The sequence below is a fragment of the Mixophyes fleayi genome, chromosome 7 (genome assembly GCF_038048845.1).
Source record: "Mixophyes fleayi isolate aMixFle1 chromosome 7, aMixFle1.hap1, whole genome shotgun sequence".
Lineage (NCBI taxonomy): Eukaryota > Metazoa > Chordata > Amphibia > Anura > Limnodynastidae > Mixophyes > Mixophyes fleayi.
The window spans coordinates 18,687,796-18,704,015 of NC_134408.1; the positions used below are offsets into that span (position 1 = coordinate 18,687,796).

General features: G+C 41.4%; 1 protein-coding gene across 2 annotated transcripts in view; it reads right to left on the reverse strand.

Moving 5' to 3' along the window:
* GRAP (GRB2 related adaptor protein) overlaps window positions 1-15,124 on the reverse strand; it is a 46,841-nt gene extending 31,717 nt beyond the window's left edge. The window contains exons 1-4 of one of the 2 annotated variants that reach the window (XM_075179247.1): window positions 13,888-15,124; window positions 13,027-13,339; window positions 5,657-5,754; window positions 3,998-4,120 (exon numbers count right to left, since the gene is read on the reverse strand). In XM_075179247.1, the coding sequence (XP_075035348.1) occupies window positions 3,998-4,120; window positions 5,657-5,754; window positions 13,027-13,104 (299 nt within the window). In that variant the 5' untranslated portion in view covers window positions 13,105-13,339; window positions 13,888-15,124. Of the gene's footprint in view, window positions 1-3,997; window positions 4,121-5,656; window positions 5,755-13,026; window positions 13,340-13,837 lie in introns of both variants that reach the window. The other variant, XM_075179246.1, reaches the window with a different exon arrangement.
* Between the last annotated feature and the right edge of the window lie 1,096 nt (window positions 15,125-16,220).

The window sequence follows — 16,220 nt, forward strand, 5'->3', positions numbered from 1 at the left end:
TTATACTCAGATATATCTTCCCTTCAACATTAAAATACAATATTCACTCAAAAATATATATAGCATGATGCTGTGATATAATCAATTATAATGGTTTCCTGTCCTGTGGATCGCTAATAATAATTACCCATATCCAACAGGGTGCATGTACTATCGATCACATTAATATTGATATTTTATATTCATATAGGAGGATATAAATAAGAATGGAGAGACTCTCGCCCCAAATACTGGTGAATATTTAACGGGTGATGACCAACAGTGATATATTAATCCCGTAACAACATTAATACATTGCATATTAAAACAAGTATTTCTCCACAAACATATATGACCCTCTTAGTCCCACTTTGATAAATATATCACACAGACATTCTCCATTACGGATATCCCATTTTGCACTCCGAATTAAAGGAGATATAACATCTGTTCCCAAGAATAATAGTTCTGTAAACTAGCCAATCACTATGAGGATGATGTAGAACAAGACCTAGAGCAGGCCTGTCCAACCTGCGGCCCTCCAGGTGTTGTAAAACTACAAGACCCAGCATACTTTGCTGGTAGACAACCAGCTGATAGCTGGAAGGGCATGCTGGGACTTGTAGTTTTACAACACCTGGAGGGCCGCAGGTTGGACAGGCCTGACCTAGGGGGTAAATGTATCAAGCTGAGAGTTTTCCAGCAGGTTTGCCTATAGCAACCAATCAGATTCTAGCTGTCATTTATTTAGAACATTCTACGAAATGACAGCTAGAATCTGATTGGTTGCTATAGGCAACATCTTCACTTTTTAAACTCGCCGGCAAACTCTCAGCTTGATACATTTACCCCCTAATATGTTAGAATTGTTCATTCTCCTAACAACACAGTTACAAGAAAGAACAATATATTGCACTATGGGAATATGAATTTCAAAGAATATTTATATGTCAACTGTCACAGGAATCTGGATAATATAATCCCTATGTTAATATTCATAGGGATTTGAATAATAATCATACATCACCCTAAACGGCTCTCCTAAAGGGTCTGTTTGGCTTTTGTGTTTATTTCTATATACACTTATTTTTCATATCTTTTTGTTTGGATTTTAAAATATTCGGCGATTTTTGAGATCTGATCAGATAAATCGCTTTTAAATATATCATTCAATAAAGTTGTTTTTATCTTACATTCCTAGTGGACTGGAGCTGCTCAAGAACCAACTTCTTTAGGTGATTTATTTCACAACATGTTCTTTATTCTTATAAGTGAGATCATTGAGGCTGATTTAGAGTTAAGAGCAAATCCAGGTACTGAGTGCAAAATTTGCACCAGCCATTTTTTTTGCTGTGGGGAGGAAATTGTGGAATACACAATCTAATTTAGAGTTGTGAGAATTGTGATGTCTAGCCCAACTCTAAATTGCAGTGTGAGAATAGAGTCCCCCAGTATGTATGTGCAACATATAACAGCATGCAGAGTTTACCTTCCATACATAAAAGTTTGCATTTGCACCCCCTGTGCCACATAGTTTGCTAGGCTAGTAATTCTGCACCTAATTCTAGATCAACCCCATGGTGTGTGAGATGATGAGTGGGAGGAATAGAAAAAAAAAACAAGCAACAATAACACACACGCTCTAAGAGAGCATACCTGCCAACAGTCCTGATTTTCATGGCATAATGTCGGTTTTTGGTTCCCAAAAGAAACTCACCATAAATGGGTGCAGTTTGGTTGGATCAGGGGAAGTTTGGGTGGGTGTGGCTTGGGAGGATTAGGAACATGTTTGGGTAAAGCAGGTGTGGTCTCGCAGTGTCAGGTGGTGGGTTTGGTAGAACAGAGCAATGTTTGGGTTGGTGTAGTTTGAATGAATCGGAAGTGGTTTTGGAGGAGAGGAGGATTGAGTAGATCAGCTCAAGGTTTGGGTAGATAAAGGCATGATTTCTGGGTATTGGGTGTGATTTGGGTAGATCAGGGCATGGTTTGAGAGAATTGGGGTGAGGTTTGAGAGAATTGGGGCAAGGTTTAAGCGAATCTGGTCAAGGTTTGTGAGAATCGGGCTTGGCTTGAGAGACCCGGGGCATGGTTTGTAAAGATTAGGGCATGGTTTGAGAGAACCGGGACATGGTTTGTAAGAATCGGGGGATGGTTTGAGAGAATCGGGGGATGGTTTGGAGGGACTGGGAATGGTTTGAGGGAATTAGGATATGGTTTGTGAGAATCGGGACATGGTTTGTAAGAATTGGGTGATGGTTTGAGAGAATCGGGGCATGGTTTGGAGGGACTGGGAATGGTTTGGAAGGATCAGGGCATGGTTTGTGAGAATCGGGACATGGTTTGAGAAAATCAGGACATGGTTTGAGAGAATTGGGACATGGTTTGAGAGAATTGGGACATGGTTTGAGAGAATTGGGACATGGTTTGAGAGAATTGGGACATGGTTTGAGAGAATCGAGGCATTGTTTGAGAGAATCGGGACATGGTTTGAGAGAATCGAGGCATTGTTTGAAAGAATCGGGGCATTGTTTGAGAGAATCGGGGCATTGTTTGAGGAAATTGGGGCATGGTTTGGAGGGACTGGGAAATGGTTTGGAAGAATCAGGTGCATGGTTTAGGTGAACTGGGGTGAGGTTTGGTTAGATATGGGCATGACTGAGAGCATCGTTGGTGTTGGGTAATGTCCCAGTTTTTTAATGTTGGCAGTTGTGGGATAAAAATTTAGATAATTGATTGTTTAAATGTACATTGTGTAGAATGTGTTCAGACAAAATAACTTTAAAAGCGCTATAGCTCTTTAATGGCTAAAATACTTCACATTACATCGTCTAGGACAGAGATTCTCCAGATGTTGGTAAACTCCCAGAATGCTTTGCTGGTTACAAGGAAACTGGCCTAGATGTCAAACTTTGTGCAGCAACTACAAAGTTCTACAAACTAGTCTTGTCCACCGAAAATACTGTTTCCTTAAAGTTCACCTGCTGCCTACACACAATAAAGGCAGCCATTTCATGCACAGAACTAGCGATGCTACTGAGGCACTTCATGATTAGTGCATTAATAGGCTTCTTATGAATATTGGTTCAGCTTATAAAATGGCGGTCTCCACGGTGTGCAGCTGTACTTTAAATAAAAACTCCAATAAATATAATTGATTGTAAAGTCTAATTTGGACCAAATAGCTAAAATGAATGTGCATTAGGTAGTGATAGAGTGTGTAACGGTGATAATTATATTTCCGACAGTAAAAATACCTATGGAAATATGTCTGACACGAAAACCCCAACAGTGTAAATACTGACATGGACAAAATCATGACAATCTAAATACCTACATGGATAAAATCCTGACAAAGATAAAATACAGACAGTGTGACTGTCAACAGTGGTGTGCGATTGTTCTGTAACCCCATGTGTCAGTGTGCGATTGTTCTGTATCCCCAAGTGTCAGTGTGTCATTGTTTTAGAACCCCAAGTGTCAGTGTACCATTGTTCTAGAACCACAAATTTCAGTGTCTCATTGTTCTGTATCCTCAAGTGTCAGTGTGTCATTGTTCTGTATCCTCAAGTGTCAGTGTACCATTGTTCTGTAACTTCAGTGTCAGTGTGCCATTGTTTTAGAACCCCAAGTGTCAGTGTGCCATTGTTCTAGAACCCCATGTGTCAGTATGCCATTGTACTGTTACCCCAAGTGTCAGTGTGTCATTGCTCTAGAACCACAAGTTTCAGTGTCTCATTGTTCTGTATCCTCAAGTGTCAGTGTGCCATTGTTCTGTATCCTCAAGTATCAGTGTGTCATTGTTCTATAACCCCAAGTGTCAGTGTACCATTGTTCTAGAACCCCAAGTGTCAGTGTGCCATTATTCTGTAACTCCAGTGTCAGTGTACCATTGTTCTGGGATGAGGTTCTCAATAGAATGTATTGCATATCTGACAATCTGTAGACCCCTGAAACATATTTTGGGCCCTGCTTGGGGTCCTGACCCAAAGGACTAGAATATAGAACTTGCTTCTCTTACTTGACAGAGATTGAGAATTCCCCCGGCGAGCTCTCACTGTCCCGGATTAAGAAGGCTCCCAGGAACCTCCGTTTCAGCAGGATTTCTTCAGCCTCTTGCCTGGAGATCCGGCCTGCGTACCACCTGTATCAAGAAACGCAAAACGTTCATGTGTCAACTATAGCGGCATCTGAACAATTTACTCACAGATAGCACTACAGGCATCTTCTGGTTCTAGTAGAGGAAGCTTATAAATATATCTAACTACCTCCCCCAGTAGTAGAGCAAGCATTGGGGCAGTTTGGTTAACGATACAATGAATCGTGAGAGATGTACGTGTGCCACTAGAAATGCCAGCAAGAAATGTCACACAATTTGGTGTCATTAGTATAATTCTACATCTGCTAAACGATCTGTAGATCCAGTGGATGAATTCATTAAATATGAATGGTTCTATCAGTCTTATTGGCACCTGTATGGATCGCTCGGCTCTCAGCCCCGCCCAGCACGCATGCAATATGCAACATTATATTAATCTTGTAACACTGAACATGTTGTATGAACAATTAGAATTAATTTATTGGTGATGATTATAGTGTATAAATAATTTATGTACTGTTCTTTTATTATGAGGCAAAGTACCGCAGAGTATTATCATTTTTCTTCTTTGCTGAACCAGATTATGTTTGACTATAAGTATGTAAGTGTTACCTCCCTGTCTGGTGCTTTGATGAGGGCTATTTTTTGTTTTCTTCTTTTTGTGTAAATCTGGAACATTTTCAATAAAAAGGCTTAATTTAATATCTCTTTCCTTCCTCTTAAATGCCCACCCCTGTAGGTCTTACGGGAAACACCTTTATCTGCTTAATTATCATCATCATCATCATTTATTTATATAGCGCCACTGATTCCGCAGCGCTGTACAGAGAACTCACTCATATCAGTCCCTGCCCCATTGGAGCTTACAGTCTAAATTCCCTAATATAGACACACACTCACACACAGACAGAGAGAGAGAGACTAAGGTCAATTTTGTTAGCAGCCAATTAACCTACCAGTATGTTTTTGGAGTGTGGGAGGAAACCGGAGCACCCGGAGGAAACTCACGCAAACACAAGGAGATCATACAAACTCCACACAGATAAGGCCATGGTTGGGAATTGTATTAATCACCCTAGCGCTGTGAGGCAGAAGTGCTAACCACTAGTGCATTTTACTGACACATTAATATGCCGTATTATACATTGTTTAGTAGTTAAATTAAAGGCAGCGTGTAACATCAACCCTACGCAGTGTCACAATCACGTGATATGGAGGGTGTCTGACTTTACTGACGGCTACCTTTTTCCTACTGATAGCAAATGATGGGTTTTTACTGACTGTAGGTAAATTTACTAACGGTAGAAAACCCTAGAGCCAGCATATTTCTGATTCTCTACATTCCACCATGTGCTTCAGTGTCAGCATTGGCCGCTGTGGTTTCAGTTTCCTATTTTTACCGTTGTGTGACTTCAGGGAAACAGCAGTAAACCATACAGATGTTGTTATGACTTTACATATTGCAGCAGAGGAAGAGACGAGATCTGGGCGTTAGGAGTTGTGTGTTTTACTAACAGGTGCACAAAACGTACAAGGCGTGCGAAGCTGGGCGGCGGGTCACACACTCAGAATTGTACTTACGGGTAGGGCTTTACTTTGATGTAATTCTTCGGAATATAACCTTCTATGCCATAAAGTTCTGCTTTGTACCAATTCTGGTCATCCTCCATATTAAGTATCTGAAATAGAGCGAGGAGATTATAATTGCAGAAAATGCACAAATGGATGAAAGGAAATCTCATCTCTATATCACATCTTATTATTACCGTTGGTTTGTAAGGCGCCACAGTGCTTTGCCAATGCCGGACAGTGGGCAAAACAGAGTTTACATAAGGACATAAAAGGTATTATTATTACCATTTATTTATATAGCGCCACTAATTCCGCAGCGCTGTACAGAGAACTCACTCACATCAGTCCCTGCCCCATTGGAGCTTACAGTCTAAATTTCCTAACACACACACACACACACACACACACACAGACACACACACTAGGGTCAATTTGTTAGCAGCCAATTAACCTACCAGTATGGTTTTAGGAGTATGGGAGGCAACCGGAGCACCCGGAGGAAACCCACGCAAACACGGGGAGAACATACAAACTCCACACAGATGAGGCCATGGTGGGGAAATGAACTCATGACCCCAGTGCTGTGAGGCAGAAGTGCTAAACACTGAGCCACCGTGCTGCCCCAAGTTAAATGCAGACCTGAAATCAAGGGACCTGCTAGTGAAAGAGTTTATAATTTTATGGGAAAAGGGGACAGTTCAGATAAGAGGAGTGAGTGTGGCTCAGAGTGGACACTAGGACAGTTGTGTACCGGAATAATGTAGTATAGGCAGAAGGAGGATAAGCTTTTATAAAGAGGTGGGTTCTTAGTGGGTGTTTAAAGAGTGAAGGCTGGGGAGATTCTGATCACACGTAAGTGGGTAGCGTTGCTGGAGACGTCTTGTAGGCAGGACTGAGAGTTGGTAATCAGAGACGAGGCGCAGGTCAGAAGTAAATATAAGAAGGCATGAGGGAGAGTATTTCGGGATGAGATTTGATATGTAAGAAGGGGTGGCTGTGATAGATGGTGGGGAAGTCCCAGATAGGAGGAGGTTGTAGCAATTGAGGCGGGAGATGATGAGAGAATAAATAAGTTTAGGCTACATCTTGGATAAGAAATGAATATATATTGTGGGCAGCATGGTGGCTCAGTGGTTAGCACTTCTGCCTCACAGCACTGGGGTCTCTTCGATTCCCAATCATGGCCTTATCTGTGAGGAGTTTGTATATTCTCCCTGTGTTTGCGTGGGTTTCCTCCGGGTGCTCCGGTTTCCTCCCACAGTCCAAAAACATACTGGTAGGTTAATTGGCTGCAAACAAATTGACTCTAGTCTCTCTGTCTGTCTCTATGTCTGTCTGTGTGTGTGTGTGTGTGTGTGTTAATCACCCTACCTTTGCAGTCTGGCTGGGCCAAGATGCAAAATGTATACTTAACCTCATGTGTCAATCTCCCATTGTCCCATAGATTGTAAGCTTGCGAGCAGGGCCTTCTCACCTCTTTGTCTGTTCTACCCAGTTTGTTTATTAGTTTATTACGTTTGTCCCCAATTGTAAAGCGCTACGGAATATGTTGGCGCTATATAAATAACTGATGATGATGATGATGTTAGGGAATTTAGACTGTAAGCCCCAATGGGGCAGGGACTGATGTGAGTGAGTTCTCTGTACAGCGCTGCGGAATTAGTGGTGCTATATAAATAAATGATGATGATGATATTTTCTAACAATATTTCGAAGGTGGAGGCAACAGGACTGGGTGAGACTGGATATGAGGGATAAAGCACAGAGTCCAGTTTGATACAAAGGGAGGCTGAGGAAATCGTGGTGTAGTTGACAGTGGTGACACTGGGAGGAGGGAGAATGGGATCCAGTAGGATGGTTACGGAGAAGTGAACTTTATAGTAGATCATTGATCACTTTTGTTAGGACAGCCCCGGTGGAATATTGGGGGGCCCAATCCTGACTGCAGAGATTCAAGATGGAGTAAGATGTGAGCAAGTGAGATAGGCGATTGCACACTAGTCACTCAAGTAGTTTAGAGGCAAAGGACATGAGCGGTAGTTGGAAAGAGAGGGTTTATTTACGATTAGTGAAATGTGCACATATTTAAAGGAGGATGGTAATGTGTCATTGGAGAAAGGCAGGCTGAAGAGGTGCCATCATGAGGTAAATCATCAATTCCAAAGATTTTAGATGCTTTTACTTTGCTGAGCAGAATCTCCCTTTTGCCACTCATTTGAATAACTGTGCATCTCAGTTTCCACAGAAAGCCCATTAATATGCATTGCCCATAGATATGAATTGGAAAATCTCAGCCAATCACAAGTAACTAGACTGACTTGGCTTACTGTGACTGTAAAGTATATTTTTTTTCAAGCTTTACGTAGCAAGCTAAAATAGTGGATCCTATAACATATTGGTTATCATCAGCTATTTATATAGCATTATCAATTCCGCAGCGCTGTACAGAGAACTCACATCAGTCCATGTCCCATTAGAGCTTACAGTCTAAATTCTCTAACATACAACACACAAACAGAGAGAGACAGACTAGGGTCAATGTGTTAGCTGCCAATTAACCTACTAGTATGTTTTGCATATATGTATGTAATATAGTCCAAACTTGTGTCATGGTATCAATGTTTTTTCTTTATTTTTGTGGTTATTCATTTTTTTAATGTGCGTTAGAAATGCTATTTTGATGTGCGGTATCATTGCTAGTTTAAATACGGAGTGTCAATACTCATTTTAATGAAGGGTTTAGATTGTTTTAATGTATAGTATTTTAGTGTGTAGTAGGAATGATTTTTTATGTTTTGTTTTGCTTTGTTCCGACTTCAACCATTTGGAAACCCCCCCTTAAAAATCCTGCGTTTGCCCATGTACAGTGTACATTAGTTACAACAATGTCCAGTACAGTGTGCATTAGTTACAGCACTGTCCAGTAAAATTGATCCCAACGGCCCTGTAATTAATTGGCAGAACACCATGCCCAGTAATATCCCCAGCGTAGTAATGTGCTTAATAATATCATGTTCATCAGTAGTAATGTGCCCACATTAATGGTAATGACACTAGTAGTGTCATTACCATTATTGTGCTCAGCTGCAGTAATGTACCCAGTAATTTAATTACCTGTAGTAATAATATGCCCACTAATATTAGGGGAGCACTGGCATGATTACACAAAGAGACACGAAAAGATAGAACACAACGCTTTCTACGGAGACAGAAATAGTGTCATGACGTTTCTGAACTGCCCAGACTAAACTGTGGCAGATGCCTGTAGAGGATAGTTATACACACAACGTAAATTGTCTGAGAACATCGTATCTGTTTACTGCACAAAAGGAGAAAACATCCTGTTTATGGGCACCTCTTTTCTTGTTTTCGTTCACCAATGACTTGTTGGAGCTACAAAACTGATTCCTGCATTTTATTAACCCATTGGTCATTCTGGAACGTCCGAAATTGCGGCCCTGCTTCAAAAATGGCCCTTAGGGATGTCATGCACAGATACGCTTTATTTTCCTATGAAGAGCAAGGATTTGGCCTTGATGTCGGTCTTTGCCCAGATGCCAGATTTTGCATCGTCTGGCAGAGGGAGCTAGGTGGATTGGGACGCTCCTGGCTGAATGCAGGGCAGACGACCTTGTACATTTGGAATTGCACCCATGTGCAAAAATGAGATTCTGCTTTGTGGGATGAGATATTTCAATGGGGAGAAGAGAGGTCTGTATGGAGCCTGGCTGGTTAGCAGGGGGCCACAATGCATTCTTCTCCTTGCAAAAGGACATCGATTTGATACAGCCACTCTGGGGCGCCTCTAGAACCCGCAATTACAGGAAAGCGCATTTTAAACGCTTATCTACCAATGTAATAAGAACTTTTAAAATGTATGCTAGTAACACATGTATGAAGAACTTCACACCTCTTAACATTTAGAATCCTGAAAGCCGGACAAACTAAGTCCTGCCCACGCTCTGACCAAACTCCGCCCACAAATTGTCTGCTTTTTTTGAGTGTAATACTCCACCCACTTTCACATTAAACCACACCCCTTTTGCAGACCACAAATCCGGTTGTCCCTCCAAAATCGGTAGAGTTTTGAGGTATGGAATGGTCCCAATTGTCTTCCACTCCCATCATTTATTTAAGCTATAAATACAATAAGTATATTTATTGGCATTTCCAATCAGACCCACAGTAGAAGGTACAGATTAGGGTTCCCCAAAAAATGCTATATAGTCATGTGACTCTGCCCGATTACACCCCACCTGCACAGCCATTAAATGTTGATTAAAAAATGAATTTGCCATTTATGTATTACTTATTACTACATGCATTAATGTATTGACCTGGGGCTCTGGCTAGGGGGAGGAGACACCTTAGGCAAATATTTTCCTAGGTGGTACTGCAGCTTTAAATCTGATGACCACTACACTATACAGAGCCCTAATAAGCTTCACACGGCTTCCCTCTGTTGTGCCCACATAGTGCACATCTTTCTACAATTGTATACAGCCCCCTACCCCCATTATACCCACTTAGTACAGAGGCTCCCCTGTTGTGCCCACATAGTACACATCTTTTCTCTTAGTCTCCCTCTAGTGGTCAGGTGATGATCTTTAGAGGGAGACCCCCCCCCCCCCCTTCATGTTCTGCCCACTTAGTACACAGCTATATGATCAGCCTGCCTGAAGCTCCCTCTAGTGGTCAGGTGATGATCACTAGAGGGAGACCCCCCCTCCTCCATGTTTTGCCCACTTAGTACACAGCTGTATGAGCAGACTGTCTGAAGCTCCCTCTAGTGGTCAGGTGATGATCACTAGAGGGAGACCCCCCTTCTTCATGTTCTGTCCACTTAGTACACAGCTGTATGAGCAGACTGTCTGAAGCTCCCTCTAGTGGTCAGGTGATGATCACTAGAGGCAGCCCCCAATCCTCCATGATCTGCCCACTTAGCACACAGCTGTATGAGCAGACTGCCTGAAGCTCCCTCTAGTGGTCAGGTCATAGCGACTGTCATAAAAACCAACTGGAAGCAACGTGTGCTTCCTGTAGGTTAGCAGCAGTCACAAACTGATAGCTCAGCACGTTGGAGAAGGTGAGAAATTGTCACTAGGGAAATCCCACCCAGACCTCGGATTTGTGACTCAAAAAGAATGTGGTATCTACTAAACACATGGCAACCCTACTGCAGAGTATTTCTGGGGGTTCTCCTAAAAACCAGAATGCAGGTGTGCACATATGTATGCACATAGCTGGTAAACTGACACATTTGGTAGAAAAGTGCTGTATGGCACAATGTGCAGGCTTATAATTAATGTCTATTGTGTTTTAAAATATTTATTTTTCTATTTAGTATACCAATATGGAAACGTCAGGCTGAAAATGTGTCAGCCAGTGATTATCGAGGCGTGGGATAGTATTTCAATGTCAGTAAAATCTACACAGTAGTACATAGTTTCTGCTATGTATAATGAAATAATATATGTACAAATAGTGAGTACTGATGTCATCGCTTATAATCAGTGAGTACTGATGTCATCAGTGTTTATTGGGAAAACTGTGTTTTAGTAACATTACCTTGCTATGAATTATTTTGGGCATTAGAAGTCATCTGAGATTTCTGCAATCAATATAAAGACTGAATATGCATGTTTTAATAAAGCCACATAATTCCTATGTAATTTCTAATATCCTGATAAAATATAGTGTACTATCCCTATATGTTAGGCTGGATACACGACTGAAAGTCCCGATCAGCATGACGATTCATGTGTACCCACTATACACGATTTACTGTCAGATCTGTGCTCTTCATCGGTCATAACCATCGACTGAAAAGATGGTGACTCTGTAAACTCTACGGAGATCCCGATCGTTCCATCGTTTAAAGAGATTTTTAGTCCGTTTATAAAATCAAACTAAACGATGTGATGAGCTTTGGAGCAATTACACATGATCGTTACAGCGTACGCACTAATACATTATATTGGCCCTAATGATGGTTTATTGTGTGATTGACCCGATAATCAGGTGAAAAACCTGAGAACTCACTCACATCAGTCCCTGCCCCGTTGGAGCTTACAGTCTAAATTCCCTAACACACACACAGACAGAGACAGAGAGAGACTAGGGTCATTTGTTAGCAGCCAATTAACCTACCAGTATATTTTTGGAGTGTGGGAGGAAACCGGAGCACGCGGAGGAAACCCACGCAAACACGGGGAACATACAAACTACACACAGATAAGGCCATGGTCGGGAATTGAACTCATGACCCCAGTGCGGTGAGGCAGAAGTGCTAACCACTTAGCCACCGTGCTGCCCACATCTAATGACTTTATTTAGTCCAGCTGGCTATGTTAAAACCATAGTTTAAATTTGGTAAATTAATTTTACTACTAAAAACGTACCACTTTAATATTTATCCCTTAGCTTAGTCCATCACCTGGTCAGGGCCCACTATATCGCCCTCACTGATTGACATCCTATGTAATAGCATAGATCTCCTATTATCCAATACCTGGCAACTTCTATGGCAATACATTAGCACAGGACCATGCCTAGGCATCCTGCTACCTGGGGCACAACCTGCATCGGCATCATTTATATTAGTGTACGCTTGCAAACACAAATATTGACGGTTGTATTATTTTTAGATATACCCAACAAAGTAGCAGCCATCATGTTATGATTTGGGTGGTAAGAAAAATAAAAAATATATTATTTATTCATTCCCAACTATCTGCTGCCCCCCAAGATCTGATGCCCGTTACAGGTGCCTCATTATAGGCACCATTGCGATCACAACAGGGCAGCATTTGGAGCTGTATATAACTTTCCTAGTTATAGTAACTTCATTTATAATAAAAGGTTTGACCACTGTATTAATGGTCACTCCAGGGAACCCCCAGTATTAATCCCCTGTTTGTAATGTACAGAACAGAACAGCGCGTGTTAAAGAGACCGGTTTGTGTCAATTACATTTCTAAATTAACTATATAAATATATTCCAAAAATAATAATAAATAAATATAATAAAAAAAAAATAATAAAAAAAAGAAATAATAGTAATAATAATAATAATAATAATAATAATAATATTAATAATAAAAATAAAAATAATAAGAAACAATAGGAAAATCCCAACTGTAAAAACAATGCAAATATGTAGACAAATTGCATTTTTGACAGCATACATTATATTGACTTAAAAAATTTCTACATATATATTTTTTTATTTTATCTAAATTTTCTATATAACACAACCAAGTGGAGGGAACAAAGAGAAATATTTACTAAATCTTTATAAAATTGAACAATAAAACCTACACAAAATTGATCTTTGTAAACGAGCAGTGAACTTCATTCCTGTATTTTCAGCTACTTACCTTCAGTACATCCCCTTTGGTGAAGGGCAGCTCGTCCTTCTCAGAGGACCTGAAGTTGTATATCGCCACGGCCTCCATCTCGTCTGATGGGGAAGCCTCAGACGCCGGGTGGGTTAAGGGACCACTTTCAGCAGATGAGTAGAGATCGGTAGGAAAATCTGTGGGTGGGTGGGTGCTCTCAAGTGATGAACGTGTGCAATGAGTTCTCGGTAGTGGAAAGCCAGTCAAGCATGTCCCTGACGTGGGGCCAACAGCAGGAAACCCAGATGGGTCCAGTTCAGCCCACTGCCTCTTCCCGGTCACCAGCTTGTGCCTAGGACCCACCCAAAAAAAACCAAAAAAAACTATGAGAATGTAATTGCGGACATCACATAATCATTATACCCAACATAAGAGTGCAAAGAGTTATATTCTTATTACAAATGGGAAGCTGCATTGCCCTCTGTATATTATAACGATATTAGGGGTGACATAAGAGTCAGGTGGCCATATAATAGCTTTTTATAGAAAAGAAATCTGAGGTCGATACTAATGTCCACAATTATTTAGAGGAGAGGGCGAGTTATTCAATATAATACACAAGTATCCCTAATGACCGCTTAAGTGATGACATCAGCACTCACCAGTTATAAAGCCATGACGTGCGAACTTGCTGTCTATAAAGATATTATATACTGGAGTTTATACATGCACAAAGCATCACTGGTGTGTTATAAGTGTGGAAGCTCGCACACAATGTAAAGTGGGCCCTGTAGAGGTGAAGTATCATCCCATCATCAACACACACACACACACTTAGGTATCTACACACCTGCCGCAAAGTCCGCCACCTTCACAACACCAGCTATCCGCCTGTCTCACCTTCTCGTGTGCAGTAAGAGTTCTTCTGGGTACAAGTCTCCAACTTCTAGCTGAAGTTTTATCTCCGCTCTGCTGAGCTTGCAAAGGAAGAGTTTTTTCTCGTCTAGAAACCTTAACCTTTTTTTTTTTTCTTTAGATAAAGACAAACAGGATGTTGCTGTAAAACACACTGCCAAGACACAAGAGCTTGTGACAACACTGCTTAGACGACACAAGTATGTTGCTCGATACAGTCTTGATTAATTGGTCCGATCACTGAAACATTTTCTCCTGCATTTGACTTGATGACGAATGCAAACACTGCAGCATCCTTTAATGAATACCTATTATTACACAAATTGACGATGGGTCTAAGGCCCAAATATAAAGTCTTAATAGTAATAATATGTGTTTAAAATTAAATGTTATTGTAACTTGTATTAAAAATAAGACAAAATGTTATGATGATAAAGCATCTTGTTTAAAGCTATTGCGGGCAAGGTATGCTGGGATTTATAGTTCTACAACAGCTGGAGAGCCGCAGGTTGTCTAAGTCTAATCTAGAGAGAGGGTTTGTATTTAAAAAAAAATATATATATATATTTTTACAAATGACTCACAGCATCACTTACTGGCTATTACAGGTACTGCAAGAGATTTCAGGCTCCGTCTGAGTGGTGCATCTTCCCGCCTGTCTTATTTTAAGCTGTAAACTGGGGGTCTAAGATGATTTAATCATGTAGGTAATAAAATGCCAGCATGCAAAGCATAAACACAAAGACAAGCGATTCTCTATCGGATATTTAGAAAACTGTAGCAGAGCAATAGGCGTGTGCTTCTTGTATTATTTCTATTGCTCCAATCAGTGCTAACCTCCGGCCATTTGAATTCCAATTGGTGCCCACCACGTCATTGCCCCGCCCACTCACAAGGGCTTACACTTAGTTGTTGCGCGCAGCGCAGGCAGTCCAACAGCGGAGGCAGGCCCAAGCGGAGCTCTGCAGACGAGTAGGCGAGCTCAAGCCAGAAGATTTGCAATGAAGAACCAACAGCGGAATCAAGCAGGAAGACGGCAGGGCAAGTCAGAAGACCTCCATTGAAAGACAGAAGATGGCATCACTTAGCAGAGAGCCAGAGAACTGTGGGGTCACAGAGGACTGCTGGTGGCCATCCTTAGAATAAATCGCAGTGGGAAAGGCAGTAAGCTCTCTCGGTTCCCCCCTGCTGCCGATGAAAAGTCATTCACGGTGGCTCAGTGGTTAGCACTTCTGCTTTACAGCACTGGGGTCATGAGTTCAGTTCCCGTCCATGGCCTTATCTGTGAGGAGTTTGTATGTTCTCCCTGTGTTTGCGTGGGTTTCCTCCGGGTGCTCCAGTTATCTCCCACACTCCAAAAACATACTAGTAGGTTAATTGGCTGCTATCAAAAATTGACACTAATCTCTCTTTGTGTGTCTATGTTAGGGAATTTAGACTGTAAGCTCCAATGGGGCAGGGACTGATGTGAGCGAGTTCTCTGTACAGCGCTGCGGAATCAGTGGCGCTATATAAATAAATGGTGATGATGATGATTGTACAAATACCTGCTCAGATGGGCCATGCAAACGCAGAATAGGGGTGAGTGCGTTGCACAGAATGAAGGTGCACATAAAACAACGCTCTTTGCTGATGCAGTTTTACGGCTAATGACCTGTGGCGGGAAACCAGTACGGGCAACGGCGCAAACAGCAAAACTTTTATAAATTCCCATTCAAAGTAAATATCACTTTTCTTACTCATATGTTTGGAACCGTGGTCTGATATAGGCTGTATGGTATAGATATAGCATATTCTTATCACATCATCACCATTTATTTATATAGCGCCACTGATTCCGCAGCGCTGTACAGAGAACTCATTCACATCAGTCCCTGCCCCATTGGAGCTTACAGTCTAAATTCCCTAATATACACACACACACAGACAGACAGACAAGGGTAAATTTTTGATAGCAGCCAATTAAGCTACCAGTATGTTTTTGGAGTGTGGGAGGAAACCGGAGCACCCGGAGGAAACCCATGCAAACACAGGGATAACATACAAACTCCACACAGATAAGGCCATGGTCGGGAATTGAACTCATGACCCCAGTGCTGTGAGGCAGAAGTGCTAACCACTGAGCCACCATGCTGCCCCCACATGTTTAATACTCTAACTTTGAAAGTGCTGCACAATTTATGTGCATATATACAACAGAAATGTTAATAAAACTCTTCTTGGTAAATGTAGTAAAACAGTCTATTGCTGGTGTAACAGAAAATAATGTGTCAGTCTGGGGTCCTGCAGTGCCATCTAGTGGCTATAAACTAATGTAA